This window comes from Trachemys scripta, chromosome 1 (genome assembly GCF_013100865.1).
Source record: "Trachemys scripta elegans isolate TJP31775 chromosome 1, CAS_Tse_1.0, whole genome shotgun sequence".
NCBI classification, from domain to species: domain Eukaryota; kingdom Metazoa; phylum Chordata; order Testudines; family Emydidae; genus Trachemys; species Trachemys scripta.
The window spans coordinates 60,271,721-60,288,380 of NC_048298.1; the positions used below are offsets into that span (position 1 = coordinate 60,271,721).

At 41.4% G+C, this 16,660-nt stretch overlaps 1 protein-coding gene across 2 annotated transcripts in view; it reads left to right on the forward strand.

Moving 5' to 3' along the window:
* Positions 1–16,278, forward strand: part of TBK1 (TANK binding kinase 1) — a 48,685-nt gene extending 32,407 nt beyond the window's left edge. The window contains exons 13-21 of one of the 2 annotated variants that reach the window (XM_034770576.1): positions 3,973–4,048; positions 7,540–7,664; positions 7,772–7,848; positions 8,188–8,227; positions 10,415–10,516; positions 10,606–10,702; positions 11,992–12,098; positions 12,610–12,681; positions 13,879–16,278. In XM_034770576.1, coding sequence (XP_034626467.1) covers positions 3,973–4,048; positions 7,540–7,664; positions 7,772–7,848; positions 8,188–8,227; positions 10,415–10,516; positions 10,606–10,702; positions 11,992–12,098; positions 12,610–12,681; positions 13,879–13,930 — 748 coding nt within the window. In that variant the 3' untranslated portion in view covers positions 13,931–16,278. The remainder of the gene's footprint in view (positions 1–3,972; positions 4,049–7,539; positions 7,665–7,771; positions 7,849–8,187; positions 8,228–10,414; positions 10,517–10,605; positions 10,703–11,991; positions 12,099–12,609; positions 12,682–13,878) is intronic. The other variant, XM_034770584.1, reaches the window with a different exon arrangement.
* The last annotated feature ends 382 nt before the right edge of the window (positions 16,279–16,660 follow it).

Here is a 16,660-nt window from a genome sequence, read left to right on the forward strand (position 1 = left end):
CGGATCTTGCAGGACCCGTGGGATCCCAATCCCACTGCAGGGCTCTACCTTAGACTGCAATTGGCAAAAGCCACCACACTAGACATGGTGGCGCCTAAGAGAGCCACTGAGAGATGCTGATGAGAGGGGTATGTGCTAAACCCTGCTCCTCTCATGGAGATAGATGCCTATTTGCGATTCGGAAATCGGGTACTCTCTTTAGAGTTAGATGCCTTACGCTGTTTTAGCAAGGAGCTGTTTCCGGTGGTGGTGCCCACTTTCTAAATTTTAGACCAATAGTTAGAGCACTCACCTGGGATGAGGGAGACCCAGGTTCAATTGCCCCCTCTCTACCAGGTGGGGAGGAAGACTTGATCAGGGATTTCCCACCTCTCAGGTGAGAGCTCTAACTATTGGGTTATGGGATAGTCTCATGTGGAGTGCCCTCATTCTCTCCTGTTGAAGTTGTTGTACTCTGGATAAATAATTAGTCATTGGAGCACGGGAACTGGATCCTGGGTCTCCCACGCATTGGGTGAGTGTGTTCACCACCACGCTAGACAGTCATTCTCATTCTTCTATGTGCATTTTCTGTCATTTGCTCTCAGTTTCATTTGGACTCTGTATGTGATATAGGTGGTTGAACGCTATCTTTCTCCCTGTTTGTCAATCATTGTGTGACTTAGTTAGGAGATATGTGACAAGACACCTTCGGAGATGCAGCTGTTACTCTTGGGGGAATTCTGCACCAAAATATTTAAAATTCTGCACACAATATTTTAAAATTCTGCATATTATATTTGTCAAAATAACACAATATAATCACGCCAGTTTCAATTATTTTAGTAATTTATTTCAAAATACCTGTCAGCAAGTATGTCTGTAACAATAAAGATGATAAAAAAAATTCAGGAAATGTTTTTTGACAAATAGATTCCTTACTAGGCATATTAATACAGAACTCTGAGTAATAATTCATTTAAACTACAGTACAGAACCGTATTTCCCACACTTCTCAGAAGCAGTGCAAAGACTTGGGGGAGTCAGGGGAACGGAGGAGGTGAGGGAGAGGGAAGTAATTGATGGGAAGGAGCCTGGGTATGAACTTGAAGGGTTGTTGGGTATTCATGGGAAAAGTATGGAACAGGTGTTCTTGGGGGGTGGGGAGGGATTGTTAGGGAGCGTCCCCATGCCAACTCTGCCTGACCCTTAGCCTCTCCCATTCAGTCAGGCACATGTGCCCCTGTCCCAATGTGTCTTTGTGCTCCCATTCAGCCATCCCCCTGCCGCCCTGTAGCTCTACCCCCTCTGCCCATGTGGCCCTGTGCCTCCGCTCCCATTCAGCCCCTGCCTCAGTCTGTCGTCCCCCACTAGCCCTTATGAGTCCTGTCTGACCTCTCAGCAGCCCCATAGCTGTCTGTCTCCCGACCTGGCCTGACAGGCACTGTGAAGAAGGCAGGCTCTTTCTCTTCCCATCATAGCTGGGGCTTGCCAGGAGCGGTTGCTGTGTTCTAGCGCCACTGTGCCTTCTGGTAGGCAAAAGGTGGAACTGCAGCAACTTTTCAGCTAAAGCTATTTTCTGCAAAAAAAAAAAAAAAAAAAAAAAAAAAAATTAAAAATATGCGTGGTACATGAAATATGCACACACACAGTGATGCAGAATTCCCCCAGGAGTAAGCTGTGTGCATGCTCAGAGGCAGAAATGTAGGCACTTAGGGAACTTTTAGTGCAAAAATTTAGGCACAGAGCGAGTGTAGACATCTGCAGGGTTTGGCGGGGGGCGGGGTTGTGCGTTGCAATGGTACCAAACCCAGGTTTTAGCTGCCTGTAATAGGGACATAGGCACCTAACTCCTTTTGAGCATCTGGGCCTAACTGATAGCAGTAATACATTGTTATCCTCTATGTGGACCCGCACTAAGGGGGGATGAAACGCTTTCCCCATGGGTTTCACAGATATTTGCTGAGAGCAGAGGAATGGTGAGACTCAGGTGTTTGGGGTTCCATTCCAGGCTCTGCAGAGGAGTGTGTTCTAGTGGATACAGGCTTTTCTGCCCATTCCCCCGGAGCATGACCACTTTTGCCCCATCCCACCCAACCTGTCCCTGTCAGAGTCCTATCTCTTTCTCATCCCAGCCCTATTCTCCTTACGTAGCAAGTGACCGTCTCTAGTCCTCAGATTTTTCATCCCAGTTCTAGTCTCTTCCCCTCTCCTTGTCTGATCTGTTGCCCTTCTCCTCCTCCCCGGCCAAAGCTCCACATTCCCCTGTCCTGTTCTCTTTCCCCAGGCTTCAATCTCAATGTCCCTCCCTACTCCAGCTCCTTATCCCAGTCTGTTTGTCCAGCTGGTCCCAGTTTTACCCCTACACCCTGGCTTATAATATCTGTCTCTCCTGCCGCCACATTTCCACCCCCCACCCCCATCCACTGGTCTCTTTGCCCAACCTGTCCCAGTCTCTCCCCCCAATTTCTAGTCCCAATTTCCCTCCAACACCCCACCACCACCACCAGCCTACAGTCCCAGTCTGCATCCCCAGATTCCTTGTCCCATCTTTACTCCCATTGCTGGGCTGCCTCTTGTACTCTCTGTATTCAAATCAGGCAACTTCCTCTACCACACTGACTGGACCCAGTAGAGGGTGCATTTTGAGAACGGGAGAGACAATCTTCCTGTTTTTATGTCTAGTGTCTGGTCCTTCCACGGAGCACAGCAACCAGAGCTGTAACTTCAGGAAAAGTACTGCTCAGCCCCAAGCTGGAGCAAGCTCAGTGTGGACAGAACGTTTGGAGATTTTAGCTGTTAAACTCTAACTGTTTGTATACACTGCAGCTGCAGGTATGATTTGTAGCTAATGTAGACGGACCCATGCTTGCTGTACTCCAGCTAACTCGCTAAAAATAGAAGTGAGGACGCCACAGCACGGCTGCACAAGCGAGTATGTACCCAGTGGGACTGGGTAGGTTTGTACAGCCTACACTGAAACTTGCATTATGGCATCCTCCGTTCTCTTTTTAGCAAGCTAACTAGAGTACAGGTAGGGTGGGTATGTCTATATGAGCTGCAAATCACATTTGCTGCTTTACTGAGCAAATGAAAACTACAGTTTTTCAAAGGCTTATAACTTGGTCAAATTTGAGCAGATTTTCACGGGGGAAGCAAAAGGCATATCCCTGATACAAAGGCCACCTCAATGCCAAATTTCAAATCCTCAGCTCCAAAGTATGGTGATGCAAGTACCACCACCCCCCCTCCCAAAAAAAAAGTCACCAGAATTTTTTAACACAGGCAAACAATATGTTTTTTCGTATCCTCGTTCTTGGACACAGCAGAATCATTTTGGCTGAATCTTTCTGAAAAAATTCAGTCTGAGGCAATCACCTGGCATTGAAAATTTCAGCCCAAAGGGTTAAAATTTAGCAAAGCTATAAGCAATTGAAAACAGGGTCTTATAATGAGAAGTGGTTGGGTAACCTTAATAGGCAGTGCTACCAGCCCTACGTATAATATTTGGTTATAACCCAGGTTTTCCAAGATGTTTCCATAGTCGTCGGAGAACTGGTGCTTGATGTGTTTGACTATTTTTTAAGGGGTACATTTCAAAAATAGATTGAAGTGATTATATCAGACATTTCAGCCTTCTGTAGACTATAAGTAATGAGTGAAAAGCAGGAATGCTAGGAATGCAAGTAGTTTAAAACTTTTTTACGGTTCAGTGAAAATATGGAATGAAGTGGCAAGAGTCTGTTTACTGAACTAATGTTTTGTTTGTTGTTTAGGGAAGCTTTTAAATTGATTGCTTCTCAAAGTTAAACATAATTTTGGTGGATTTTTTTTTAACTTTCTAACTTTTGTTAGGACAGGGTAGACAATTGTATTAACTTCTTTTTTTCAGTTCTGGGAACAAAATGATCTCCAAAACATGTTCTTTGTTTATTTAATACAAAAGTATGAACAGCAGTCATGTTTTTAACTGAATTATGTTTTTATTGACAGATACAAGAATCTGATGCAGATCCACTTGGAAACAGAAATGGATGAAATTTCAGAGATACATACTAAACTATTGCTTGTAAGTGTCTAATATTGTAATAAGAAGTTCTCCTCAAAATATTGAGTGTATCTGCATAAAAGTCCAAAGGTGCAGTTTTGAAAGATGCTTTCTACAAAGGAAAACCTCTACATGTTCTTAGCAGCTTTTCTCTTCTTCTGAGAGTTTCTTAGCATACAAAAATTGTGATGCGGTTATTTTCTAAAGAAAAATACAGTAAAAGCTGTGTTATCTGACACTTTACCAACCGGAAAGCTCTATAAACCGGCATTTCGGGTATAGGGCATGGGCTCTAGGAGAGAGTTTGGGTGTGGGATGGGGCTCAGGACGGGGGTTGGGGCTTTCAGAGTGTCGGATCTGAGTGGTGGTCACCTCAGGCGACTCCCCACAAGTGGTGCCATGTCCCTGCTGCTCCTAGGTGGAGGCGTGGCCAGGTGGCTCTGCACGCTGCCTCCACCTGCAGGCGCCATCCCCGCAACTCCGATTGGCCGCGGTCCCCAGCCAATGGGAGCAGTGGAGCCAGCGCTCATGGTGGGGCAGTGGCAGCGCATGGAACCCCCATGGTTGTTCCTCTGCCTAAGAGCATTGACCACAGAGCTGCTTGGCCGCAACTCTGCCTAGGAGTAACAGGGACATAGCGCCACTTGCGGGAAGTCGCCCCTGCTGCTCCTAGGTGGAGGTGCGGCCAAGCAGCTCTGCGGTCAACGTTCCTAGGCAGAGGAACAACCACGGGGGTTCCATGCGCTGCCCCTGCCCCACCCTGAGCGCTGGCTCCGCAGCTTCCATTGGCTGGGTACTGCAGCCAATCAGAGTTGCGGGGGCAGCGCCTGCAGGTGGAGGCAGCGCACAGAGCTGCCTGGCCGTGCCTCCGGCTAGGAGCAGCAGGGACATGTTGCTGCTTGCAGGGAGCTGCCCGAAGTGACCTCTGTCCAGATCCGGCACCCCAAAACCTCTCCCACGCACATTCTAGTGGAAAGAGCAATGTGTCCACTGAAGGAGTCATCCTAGTTATCAGACTCTCAGAAAAATAATCTTAGCACAAAGCTTTAAAAAAATCTAAATGTGCTTCTTTTGCATTTCATTTGGAAGGATCCCAAAGTTCTTCACATACTTTGTAAAATGTATATGAATCATATCACTACCATGTCCTTTTAAATCTGCAGAGTTTTAAATTAGAAAAGGAAATTTAAAAATATTAAATAATGGAGAATTTAATATTTGTCCCAGGATAGTAGTATAGCAAAGTTGTTCCTCTTCCATAGGCTATGTAAATAGGAGAATGAAAAAATATAGAATAGTTTTAATTGTCAGATACAAAACAGACCAGGAATATTCTTGTGGGATGTAGAGAAAGTGAAGGTTTGAGCTTCTCACAGAAAGAGCTAGTATGGCATATAATCCTATCTAGTGCCCTACCAGATTTTAGCTGTCCCTGTGCCCACACTATCTCCCCCTTGTGGCTCATCTTGGGGATGGCGATTACATCTCCGCCATGCCAAGAATCTCATACTCAGGGTGATATATTGATGGTGTCTCTGATGGGCTCTTTGTTGATTCTCTGCCACTATTGGTCTCCTGAACCCAGTCGTCATGAAATAAAAACTGATTTTATTAGCAAAATGCAGAAACAGAATATTAAAGTAAAATGGTAGGCACATAATACATTCACCTGGGCAAATATCATAGAAAGGTGGTGGTGGTGTTCTATTTTTTTAGGTAGGTCATGTGGTTAGAAAGTTTTTTTATGACATTGTGGAGTTCCATGTTTGATATTGCTCAGTGACTTCAGATCTCCTCTGTTTAAAAGTCTGTGTCTGTGTGTATAGTGGATCATAAGCCAGTTCATTTATAAGCTGACCGCCCCCAAGATGGATAAGTAAAAATGGAAATTTTTTATGACCCATTCATAAGCAGACCCTATAATTCAGAGGTCAGCAAACTTTGGCTCCGGGGCCATCAGGATAAGCCACTGATTGCCCGAGACGGTTTGTTTACCTTGAGTGTCTGCAAGCAGGGAGGCAAACCTAGAATCATGGAATATCAGGGTTGGAAGGGACCTCAGGAGGTCATCTAGTCCAACCCCCTGTTCAAAGCAGGACCAATCCCGAGACAGATTTTTGCCCCAGATCCCTAAATGGCCCCCTCAAGGATTGAACTCACAACCCTGGGTTTAGCAGGCCAATACTCAAACCACTGAGCTATCCCTCCCCCAAGTGTCCTGGCCCGCCAGCTGCTTACCCTGATGGGCTGGGACAGCAACTGATGGGGAAATTTCGGGGGGGGGAGGGGAGGGAAAGCTGGGGGTCAGGGGAATAACCCCTGTGACCACCCACCACATGACCGCACCCCCAGCCTGGTGCCCCCACACTCTCCCCATCCCATCCCTTCCCACCTTAGCTGGGGCGGCCCAGGGGAGGATGTCTGTGGCCTAGGTGGAGCTGCTCCGGCAGGCTGGGCAGCACAGCTGCAGCCTACTCCGGCAGGCCAGACCGGGCAGCATGGCCGCAGCATGCTCTGGCAGGCACGGGTGGCGCAGCCACACCCTACCAGCCCTGGAGCTGCAGCTGCTTTGGAAGCTAGGGGGAGAGCAGCGTGGCCAGAAGTGGAGAGACTCTGGCCCTTCCTCTTCCCTTCTGGCTCTGCTGGTTGTGCTGCCTCTCCTTGCCCCCTCTGTTGGGGGGAGGGACTGTGTCCTACCTGTTCATAAGCCAACCCCCTTCTCTGATGCTTCCCTTTTTTACTAAAAAAAATCAGCTTATGAACAAATATATATAAATAAGTGTGCGTGTGTGTATGTGTATTTAGCTGCCAGCTATGCTCAACCTGGAATCTGAAAGTCAGTCTGAGTTCTTTCTGGATTGCACCTCAACAAAATAAAGATCATGCAATAAGAATTCAGTTAATAGTTTTTTGATATGCAAGCCAAAACAAAAGACAGCTTGCTATCTTTAAGCAGTATTGTTTCTGTAGCGTTAAGTATGAATAAACAACACGAAATGCATTGGGAGATCTAGAGGAAGACTATCTTACTTTATTTTTCTTGTCTTTTGTAATGGGTTGGTTGCAGCATTTATATGGTTGAAGGTTGGTGTTAGGAGGCTTCATGGAGAAAGAGTTTGATGCACTGAAGCAGGGAGGAAGTTCCAGGATTGGGCAGCATAGGAGAAAAAGCATGAAGATAGGTGAAAGAGAGAGACAAAGAGAAGATACTATTTATTGAGAAAATAAATGTTAATTAGCAGAAATATTAATTCCAAAGAAGACACTTTTCCTAATAATGCCATGTTTTGTATGTTCTTAAAGTGAACATTTGAGCTGCTAAATACTTCATAAGTTGTCTAGGCATATTCCTATGGTTGGAGACAATTAGTCAAGTGAGGACTAGGTGGTGGTGGTATAATTATTATTATTTATTTTAACTATACTAAAGTGAAAATGCACCGAATCCCATCTCAAGTGCAAGATAACTTGTGATTTTTGGCAATGGTAGTGGTGAAACTGTTGTTCTTAAGCAGCTTTCTAGCTCTCGGGGAACAATAGAGACCAGTCTTCAGGACACTGAAAATAAACTGTCTCCTGGTGGATTGCTGAGTGATACCTGGGCAAATCAGGAAGGCACACATCCCAGAGACAGAAAGTAAGTGACAACTTCACATTCATTGCTTGAACATATTATGATTTCTGGACTGACCTACGTTCATTATAATTAACCTTTTGTTTCCACCCACCCTCACCCCCTTCTAGTCCAGAAAAGCTACAAGTATTGCTGAGTTCTATCACAGATATTTATTATCAGTTCAAGAAAGACAAAGCAGAACGTAGTAAGTAATTTTATTTTTAGTATACATTAAGAATAATTAAAAGTATAAAGGACAAGTCAGCCTTAAGTCTGTTCAGATATTTTTAATTGTGATGGGGAGAGATGGCCAACAACAGTGAATATGTCCTCAGTGCTCTGTAAGCAACAGTTAGGAAAAGAATCTGAGGGAATAAGTGAACCACAATTTTCATTTTATAAATTTAAACATCTGCACTGAAAAAACTAAATGTCCATGCTTGCTACCTAACACTCACCCAGACAGGAAACAAACAATTCTGTAGGATGATGGCTAAATTAATAGAATTAAATCAGTAATATCTTTGATTTCCTCTGATACTAGGACTTCCTTATAATGAGGAACAAATCCACAAATTTGACAAGTAAGTGTTAAAATTACATTTAAAAAAATATCACTTGTGCTAAGGTCCCTGACAAATCTTTGGTGGTTACCTTTCCTGCTGGTTCCTCTTTGTTTGATATAGATTATAAGCTCTTTCGAACAGCAACTTTCTTTCTTTTAATTTCTGTCAAGCATGATGAGAGATTTTATGCATATTTATTAATCATAATTATCTGCTTCCTAGAGATGGGGTAACTTTATATACCTTGAAATGTGGATGTTAATTACTTGGTCTTTGTCTGAGGGCATATATATATGTCCGAGTGCATGTTTATGTAAAATACCTTGTATAAAAGTAGACATTTTGTAATTCCTGCCTCCTTTCCAATTTGCTACTTTTAAGGAATGTCTTTCCCTAAAGTGTTCTGCCTTTGCTATTACCAGTGGAGCTCCAGTGTTTTCCCTTTGGAGTCTCCAAGTGTCACTTGGGATCCTGAGCACATCTCATTTTACTCCATACTCTCCCAAAAAGAAATTGCTAGAGGATGGCATAAAGTATTGCTTTCTGTTCTACGACTGCAGTGACTTCAGTGCTGGTGGTCTGAGAACTCAGCTCCTAGATCTTTGGTCTTTTTGGTGGCAGCAGAATTACTGGCTGGCCACTCCAGTCTTAATTGTAGCACTTTATCACTGGGTAGGAAAGTGAGCAGTGTTCATTTCAGCTGCTTCCTGGGTGGATGACAGTTGTGTGAGAAATCAGGTACTTTGGCCATATATAAACCATACAGGTAAGAGTACCAACTAGCCATCATTCAAGACTTTATTCAGTAAAAGCCTAAAAGCTGACATGGAGTTGCAGTCTTTCAAAATTTCACATCCCATGATTCCACTTCCTAGTTCACACACACAAGCATGGTTAGTGCTGAGACCACTGCCTATCAAGCTGACCAATATTGTCTGACTGTGTCCTCCTTCTTTGCCCATCTGTATCCACCTCTTGTCTTATGCTTAGACTGTAAGCTTATTACGGTATGGGTCTGTGATTTTGTTTTGTTAGTACAGTGCCTAGCACAGTGGAGTCATGGTCCATGACTGATGCTGCTAGGCACTATGGTAATACAAATAATTAATTATAATAAGAAGCTCCTCTGTCCTTTCTATCCATCATTTTCTTTCCTTAAATATAATCAAGGTTTCAAATTTCAAATGGAAAAAGTAGTATGAGTGCATAGTGTGACGGGGCCAGGCCAGATGGCTATAGTAAAGTAGTGAGGAACAGGTATGTTAGCCCCAGGCTAAACAAATCCCTGGTACCATGGTAATCAAATGGCAGTTGCTCCAAGTTAATCAAGACACCTGGGGCCAATTAAGATCCTTCTAGAAAGCAGTGGAGATAGTGGTTGATTGGGACACCTGAAGCCAATCAAGGGCTGGCTGAAACTAGCTAAAAGCCTCCCAGTTAGTCAGTGAGGTACGTGTGTGTCAGGAGCTGTAGGAGAAAGTTGTGCTGTTGGAGAGACTGAGCAGTACAAACCATATCAGGCACAAGGAAGGAGGCCCTGAGGTAAGGGTGAAGTGGATCTTGAGGAAGTGGGGGCTGCTGTGAAGAAGTGGCCCAGGAAATTGTATGCATCCTGTTTCTAAAAAATCAGCTACCATAGCTGATACTATTAGGGTCCCTGGGCTGGAGCCTGGAGTAGTGGGTGGGCCTGGGCTCCCCCTCTTTGCCCCCTGATTAATCTCTGAGACTGGGAGACAACAGAGACTGTGCAAGGGAGGGTAGCTTCTCCTCACCTCCCTTGTTGGCTTATGATGAAAATGGCTCAGTAGGCTGTGACCCTTGCCTTTAGAGAGAGAAGGGCTACATGGAGGGTCACAGTGAGCCTCTGAGGCTAGTGAAATCCGCCAGGAAACGTGGGACCCACCGAGACAAGGACAGAGCTTTGTCACAATAGTTTGTAAATAATAGTTAAAACTAGCCAAATTTTTGCCTCAAATGGGACATTTGAAATTGGAACATCTTGGAAATTAACTTTGAAATATAACCTGGCAGTTCATTCCCTATAAACACATTATAGTAGCACACAAAATAAGTTGGATAAAGTATTTAAGACATTTTAAATCTTCATATATAGCTCGTATGCCTCAAAGCTTTAAAAAAATAATTTGGGGAATGAAGTCCTGCAAGTGATATAACAATATTCTGTTGATTATTTCTGTATTGCAGGCAGAAGCTGAATTTACATGCCACCAAAGCCATATCTCTGTTCAAAGATGAATGTGTCAGCAAGTATGAGACATTTTTGGACAAGGCAGAGGACTGGATGAGGCAAGAGATTGATTCATTAGAGTTCAACATTGTGACAGCACCATGATTTCGCTGATTGCCTTTTTAAAATAATTTTTTTTTGCTTCCAGAAAGATGCTTCATTTAAGGAAACAGTTACTGACGCTCACCAGCCAGTGTTTTGATATTGAAGAAGAGGTAGCCAAATACCAGGACTATATAAATGAGGTATACTGGTCCTAAACTATGTCCAGTTTTTAGACTGAGTGAGCAAAGGATTCTATTCCATTTCCCTCATCACCATCAACAGGATAGTTTACCAAGTTCCACTTACACCTATGCAAACCTATTGACAGTAATAAGGCTGCACAGATGTAATAGTTTGGCCTGTAGAAGCTGTATTGCTGGTGATGTGTGAGCTGGATAGAACTCCACCTGATTCAGAGTCCGACTGAGTTTACATGATAAAGCAGTTTAAAAAAAAACCTGAGCAACTTTAGATGTTTTTCAGTGATTCCATATCAATCTTTTCTATGTGGCTCCCATCACCATAATATCTGAGCATTCTGAACATTAATGAATTTATCTTCATAACCCTCTTCTGAGGTTGAGAAGTATTATCCCCATTTTGTAGATAGGGCATTGAGGCACAGAGACTTGCTTAAGGTCTCTCTCACTCTGTGGCAGAGTTAAACCAGGATTCTTGTGTCCCAGTCTTGTGCCTGAAGAACAAGACAATGAAACCCCGCAATGCCATTTCTACAGTCATTCTTCAGAGTAAAACCATACTTTAGGAACAATATAAAATGGGAAGAAACTGTTAAAATCTCTGCATTGAGGTAGGAATTATTGAATTTTTTAGCATTCGGACAGTTGCCATTTGGAGTGCAAATCTATTCAGAGCCACCAGAATCAGTTCAAAACCAGGTTCCTGGGGAAAAATCAGAGGCATGAAAGTGTATATCTTGCTTTTTTCTGCAGAATCTAACCATTCATTAAAGATGTGTCAAACATTATATGTATTAGTCTTAATTATACAGTGTCCCCAAATACAGAAAGAAGTCTGAGGGCAAATAAACATATTTTAGTACAACAAAATGACTTTTAAAAAAACACAAGTGTAAAAAAAGGGGAAAATCCAGCTGATCTCCCTGACTCAAAAGTCTGAGAGGAGCAGGGTAATTACTATATTTATTAATAATGTTACTTGTGCCTAGGGGCCCCAGTCATGGATCAGATCCCTTTTATGCTAGGCACTGGACAAACATACAACAGGGATTGTCTCTGTTCCAGAGAGCTTACAAAGTGTAAGATGAGAGAATACAACAGACAGACAGGGGAGAGCACAAGGAGTCAATACTACTCCGCATGATAGGCCACACACAGCTGCCCAACCATTGTCATGGCTTTGGTAGGGGAATATTTCAAGGAGGGATTTGAAAGTGGACATTGAAATGCACATGGCAGTTTGTTGGCCTGTGATCATGTTACTTACTTACCTTATTTATTTATTGCAGTTACAAGAAGCTCTGCGACAGAAAACGTTTGCAGCTTCCACTGGGATCAAACATGCAATGAATCCAATCTATCCAAGTTCAAACACTTTAGTGGAAATGACTCTTGGGTAAGAATTAGATGGATAATTGTAATACTTTCACATGCTTCCTATAGAGGAATTAGAGAAAATGTGTGTTTTTTATTGTTGACTTAACTTGCCTTTCCATTTTTAAAGCAGTTAAGTGGCTACTGCATAAAGGTCGGGCATTTTCTGTATGTTACAAAAACAAACTGGTATTTCTGAATGCTAATGTACTTATGGGCATGAGGGAAAAATCATACCATTCACTGTTTCCATTGATCACTTTTGTCAGATTTTGTTCTCAAGCCAGCCTAATATGCTTCTCCTTTATTTTGTACACGATTGCAAGTTACTGGAAACTTCATTGTGATGAGTCACTCTAATGTTTGGGCATCTTCAGAATATTTTTTCTTCCAATTTTATTATTAGAGAAACTGTTTCTATTATACCATTTTGACACATTTATTTCATAATGAATGTAACATTAAAACTGGCATGCAATGGATAAAACGGTTTATAATCACTGAAGACCTTTCTTTTGCTTTTTATTATACAGTATGAAGAAACTGAAGGAGGAAATGGAAGGTGTTGTTAAAGAACTAGCTGAGAATAACCACATTTTAGAAAGGCAAATAGTAATTTTTACTTTTTGGTGGGGGGTGTTATAAGTTGGTATGGAAGTTAATGGATCCAGTGACCAAGAAAATGGGAAATTTTATCTCTTGGACAACTGCAGTATAGATACCTGTTTCCAAATTGTTGCTCTGAGACATGTTTCAAGCTGATTTGGTCACAGTTGTTGTCTTTATTTGAAAACAATGCAATTTGTTCCATTACTGTGGAAGTCAATATGTGATGCAGGTAAAAGCACCAAGAGAGCTGAAATTATCTAGGGCCTCTTAACGAAAATAACTGTTGCTCAGAGTGGTGAATGCTGGATTTACACAGTATTTCTTGTAGTGATCCACAGGCTCTTATCTAAACTTTTTTAATTTTCAGATATCACTTAAAGTTTAATAACTATGGAATGATACCAATCTGTATTAGTCATTCTGCAGTTTTAGCATTAGCTGTAATGAAATAGGACTGAGAAAAAAAGTCACATATACTTTCTATAACAGTGGGTCTAAAACTTTTTTTTACTGGTGACTCCTTTCACATCACAAGCCTCTGAATGCGACCCCCCTAATAAGTTAAACATACTGTTTAATATATTTAACACCATTATAAATGCTGGAGGCAAGCGGGGTTTAGGGTGGAGCTTGACAGCTCGCAACCCCCCATGTAATGACCTTGTAACCCCCTGAGGGGTCCCTACCCCCAGTTTGAGAACCCCTGTTCTCAACCATGTTGAAACAATGCTTTCTTTAATGGCACCGAAAATGATTCTGTTCTGTCTATGCTAGCAGTCAAATAATTTTCATTCAGTGGTTCAGGGGTATCCATTGCAGATGGTAGCTATTAGTAATGGGTCCATTTCCTAGTGTAGATAGTGCTACACAGGTGTTATGATCTGCCTAAGGCTTCCTAGTGAATTAGTGAGTCAATGGTAGCAGTGGGCTAAGAACTCACTTGTTCCTGGTTCTCAGTCCTATGCTTAGATCATGCAGTATCCTGTTGCACACTCTTCATGTGTCTCCAAGAATATTATTTACTATTTTAAGAGAAAAATGTGTGTTGGGGTGTGGCAAAGAACATAATTAAGTTATAGTTAAATGAACTCAAAAAAGAAACACATTTTAATTTTATTCTAGAGTAAGGGTTAATTTATTGTGTATTAAATCAATTTTAATCAGCTAAGAATAAAATGTTTCTTTCACTTTAGATTTGGTGCTTTGATTGTGGATGGTGGCCTACGGAATGTAGACTGTATCTAATCATCAAAGGAGCATGAAAGGACTGTTCATTTTTCACAGAAAAAAAAAACGCTATAAGGGGCATTTAAATGCAGAAAAACCATTCTGTACAGCAATTTTTTTCTGCAACTCTAGTATTTAACAAAAGTATGTAAATATGTATATACTGTAAATATAACAATTATAACAGTCTTTTTTGTTAATGTTAAAATAGAATTACTGTTAAGTTTTCTGAGATGGTTATACATTTTATCCCTTTAAGGAACTCTGGCAAATGATTACGGCAAGCATAATGCTATATACACATTCATGGAATGTTGACTTTCGGGTCATGATTTACTTTTGTTTCTTGAAAGGGAACTTGTAGCTTGAACTAGCCTGCATTCAGAGAAGTTATGAATAGTTTTTAAAGCAGTGGTTCCCAAACTTAGGGGTGTGTGGAAGAATGGTTGGGGGCACAGAGCGGGGTACCACTATTTTAAAGGGTGCCTGGGCTCCCCTTAATACCAGTGTGTTATTTCAGAACCTAGTCAATGACTCCTCATCAGCTACAGTACTTGAATGAAGACCATTTGATCTTGTCTTTGCTTCTGTAATTCAATGTGAACAGCATGCACTTAGGACAAAGAGAGGAGATACGTTTCTTCCCCCTTGTCTACCAAGTTAATAGTCCACTTGTGTGTCAGAAAATAAATTCACAAGGTTTTTAGTCGTGTCCGTGTTGGGTGCCATGTTCTCCACGATAATCATTTGGCTAAGTATTATGGAAGTTTAGTGTTGGAGTCCATAAACCATTTTCCATCTTGTTTCAATGCTTTTAACATCAGCAAAATAACTATTTAAAAAAATGTAAATCAACGAAGTACAATGTCACGGCTTATGACTAATAAGATGTTAAACTTGGGAGGGAAAATAGAGTAATACTTTCTTACATCTGTGGTACCCCATCCTGGAGGCTTCTGGCATCTAACAAAAAATATTTTAAACCAAAAGCACCTACTAAATAGAAAAGTTAGCACATTCAAAACCAGTAACTGCACCAGCCCAACCCCAAATACAAAGGAGCCCAACCCTGCTCCTCCAACACCACAACTCAGCCCAAAACGTGGAGAAGAAAACTGTCAGCTCCAAAACCTATGAAATTAAAAAGGAAGCAAATATCCTGAGTCTTGCCACCTATGTAGTCTGCTGCGTATTGTTGAGGAAGAGCATTCAAGGATCATGGGCTCTCTGAAGCAAAGGCCTCATCCTTTCTCTTTTGAGACAATGCCATGGATGGCCAACAGTTTCATCTCTGCCATTCCTATTTTCAATATGGCATGTAGGGTAACATAGTCCCTCAGATAGATTAGTCCTAGATTATTTCATGCTTTCTATAACAACAGGAAAACCTTGAAGCATGCAACCAAATAAGAAGCAGCCAGTAACAGGTACACGTGTGTAAGACTCAGTTTTGTGATGTTTATTCCCCTGTCTTTCTGCCCCATCACAGTATAGGAATAAAAATTTCAAAATGTATTTTATACTTAAAATAGAAGTTATGAAGTTGGTGTTTCTGGTTGGTTGCTCCAATATTAAAGCAGGATATACACTGTTTTATAGTCTCTGATACTGGGTTCCTGTCCTTGCCTGTTCAAATATCATTTACCCCTACATATAGTAAAAGATGTTCCTCAGTTTGCAAACTTTTTGGAAAATATTGCTCTGCAAAATGGGTGCAGCAAAAAAAGAAGAAGAAAAAAATCCATTTTTTCTGGTTTAGCCATGTCATTTAAAAGTGTTTATTTACTTTTGAAGTATTTAAATTATGGGAATATTTTAGGGTCTGATTGTGCTAGCATGCACATGAATGACTTCATGTCAGTAATCCTGCTGAATGGTAGTAAATTTTATGTGCATAGATGTTTGAAGGATCAGGTCCTTAAACTGTACATAAATGTATATTAGAATCACTGAGATTATTTCTATGCTTATGTTATTTTGTTCGTTATTTTAAGATATTTTAACTTTGTAAAACCAATTATATTGGTTGAAAGATCGAATCAGTTAAGCATATTACTGATTACTTTCTTATGAAACATCCCTTATTGGCTTTAGTCCTTGATGCATCGTGTGTGGTGTACCATGAGATTCGCTGTGTTCATACCAACTGTCATAATATTGTCAGTCCTTAATATGGAAAGTAATAGGTTTGCCAAGACAGACAATTGATAGTTTGGTTTTTTTTTCCCCCCTCTGAAACTGAATTACTACTTTAGAGTTATAGTGTTAAGTAACTGATTAAAGCAATATATTAGCAAGCCTGTCTACATATTAATTGTAAAACTGCATGAGTGAATGACTTATATACATAAATACAATATCAACAACTTATTCTAAGATATGTCTTTAATTTCCAGGCTTCTTTTCATCATTTATTTTCATTTTGTTTTGTAAAAACTGGCTTTTAATTTTCATGATATACTATTATTTCCCCCTTAAGCCCAAATGAAATATAAGGAATAAAATTACAAGTGTCAAATCATTATTTAGATTGCAGTAACAGCAGAAGTGTGCTCAGTACTGTCCTAATACAGAAAAGAGAGTTTCTGTCCTGCACAATAATGGAAGCACCAGCATAGAGTAGGTGCCAGCGGCAACTAACTTTACCACTGTATTGTTTAAGCTTGTTTTGAGCAGTATGGGTGTGCACATGTTGTGTCCCCTCAGTGCCCATCCTATCTGATATCTTTTCTGCACAGGAGCTGAATC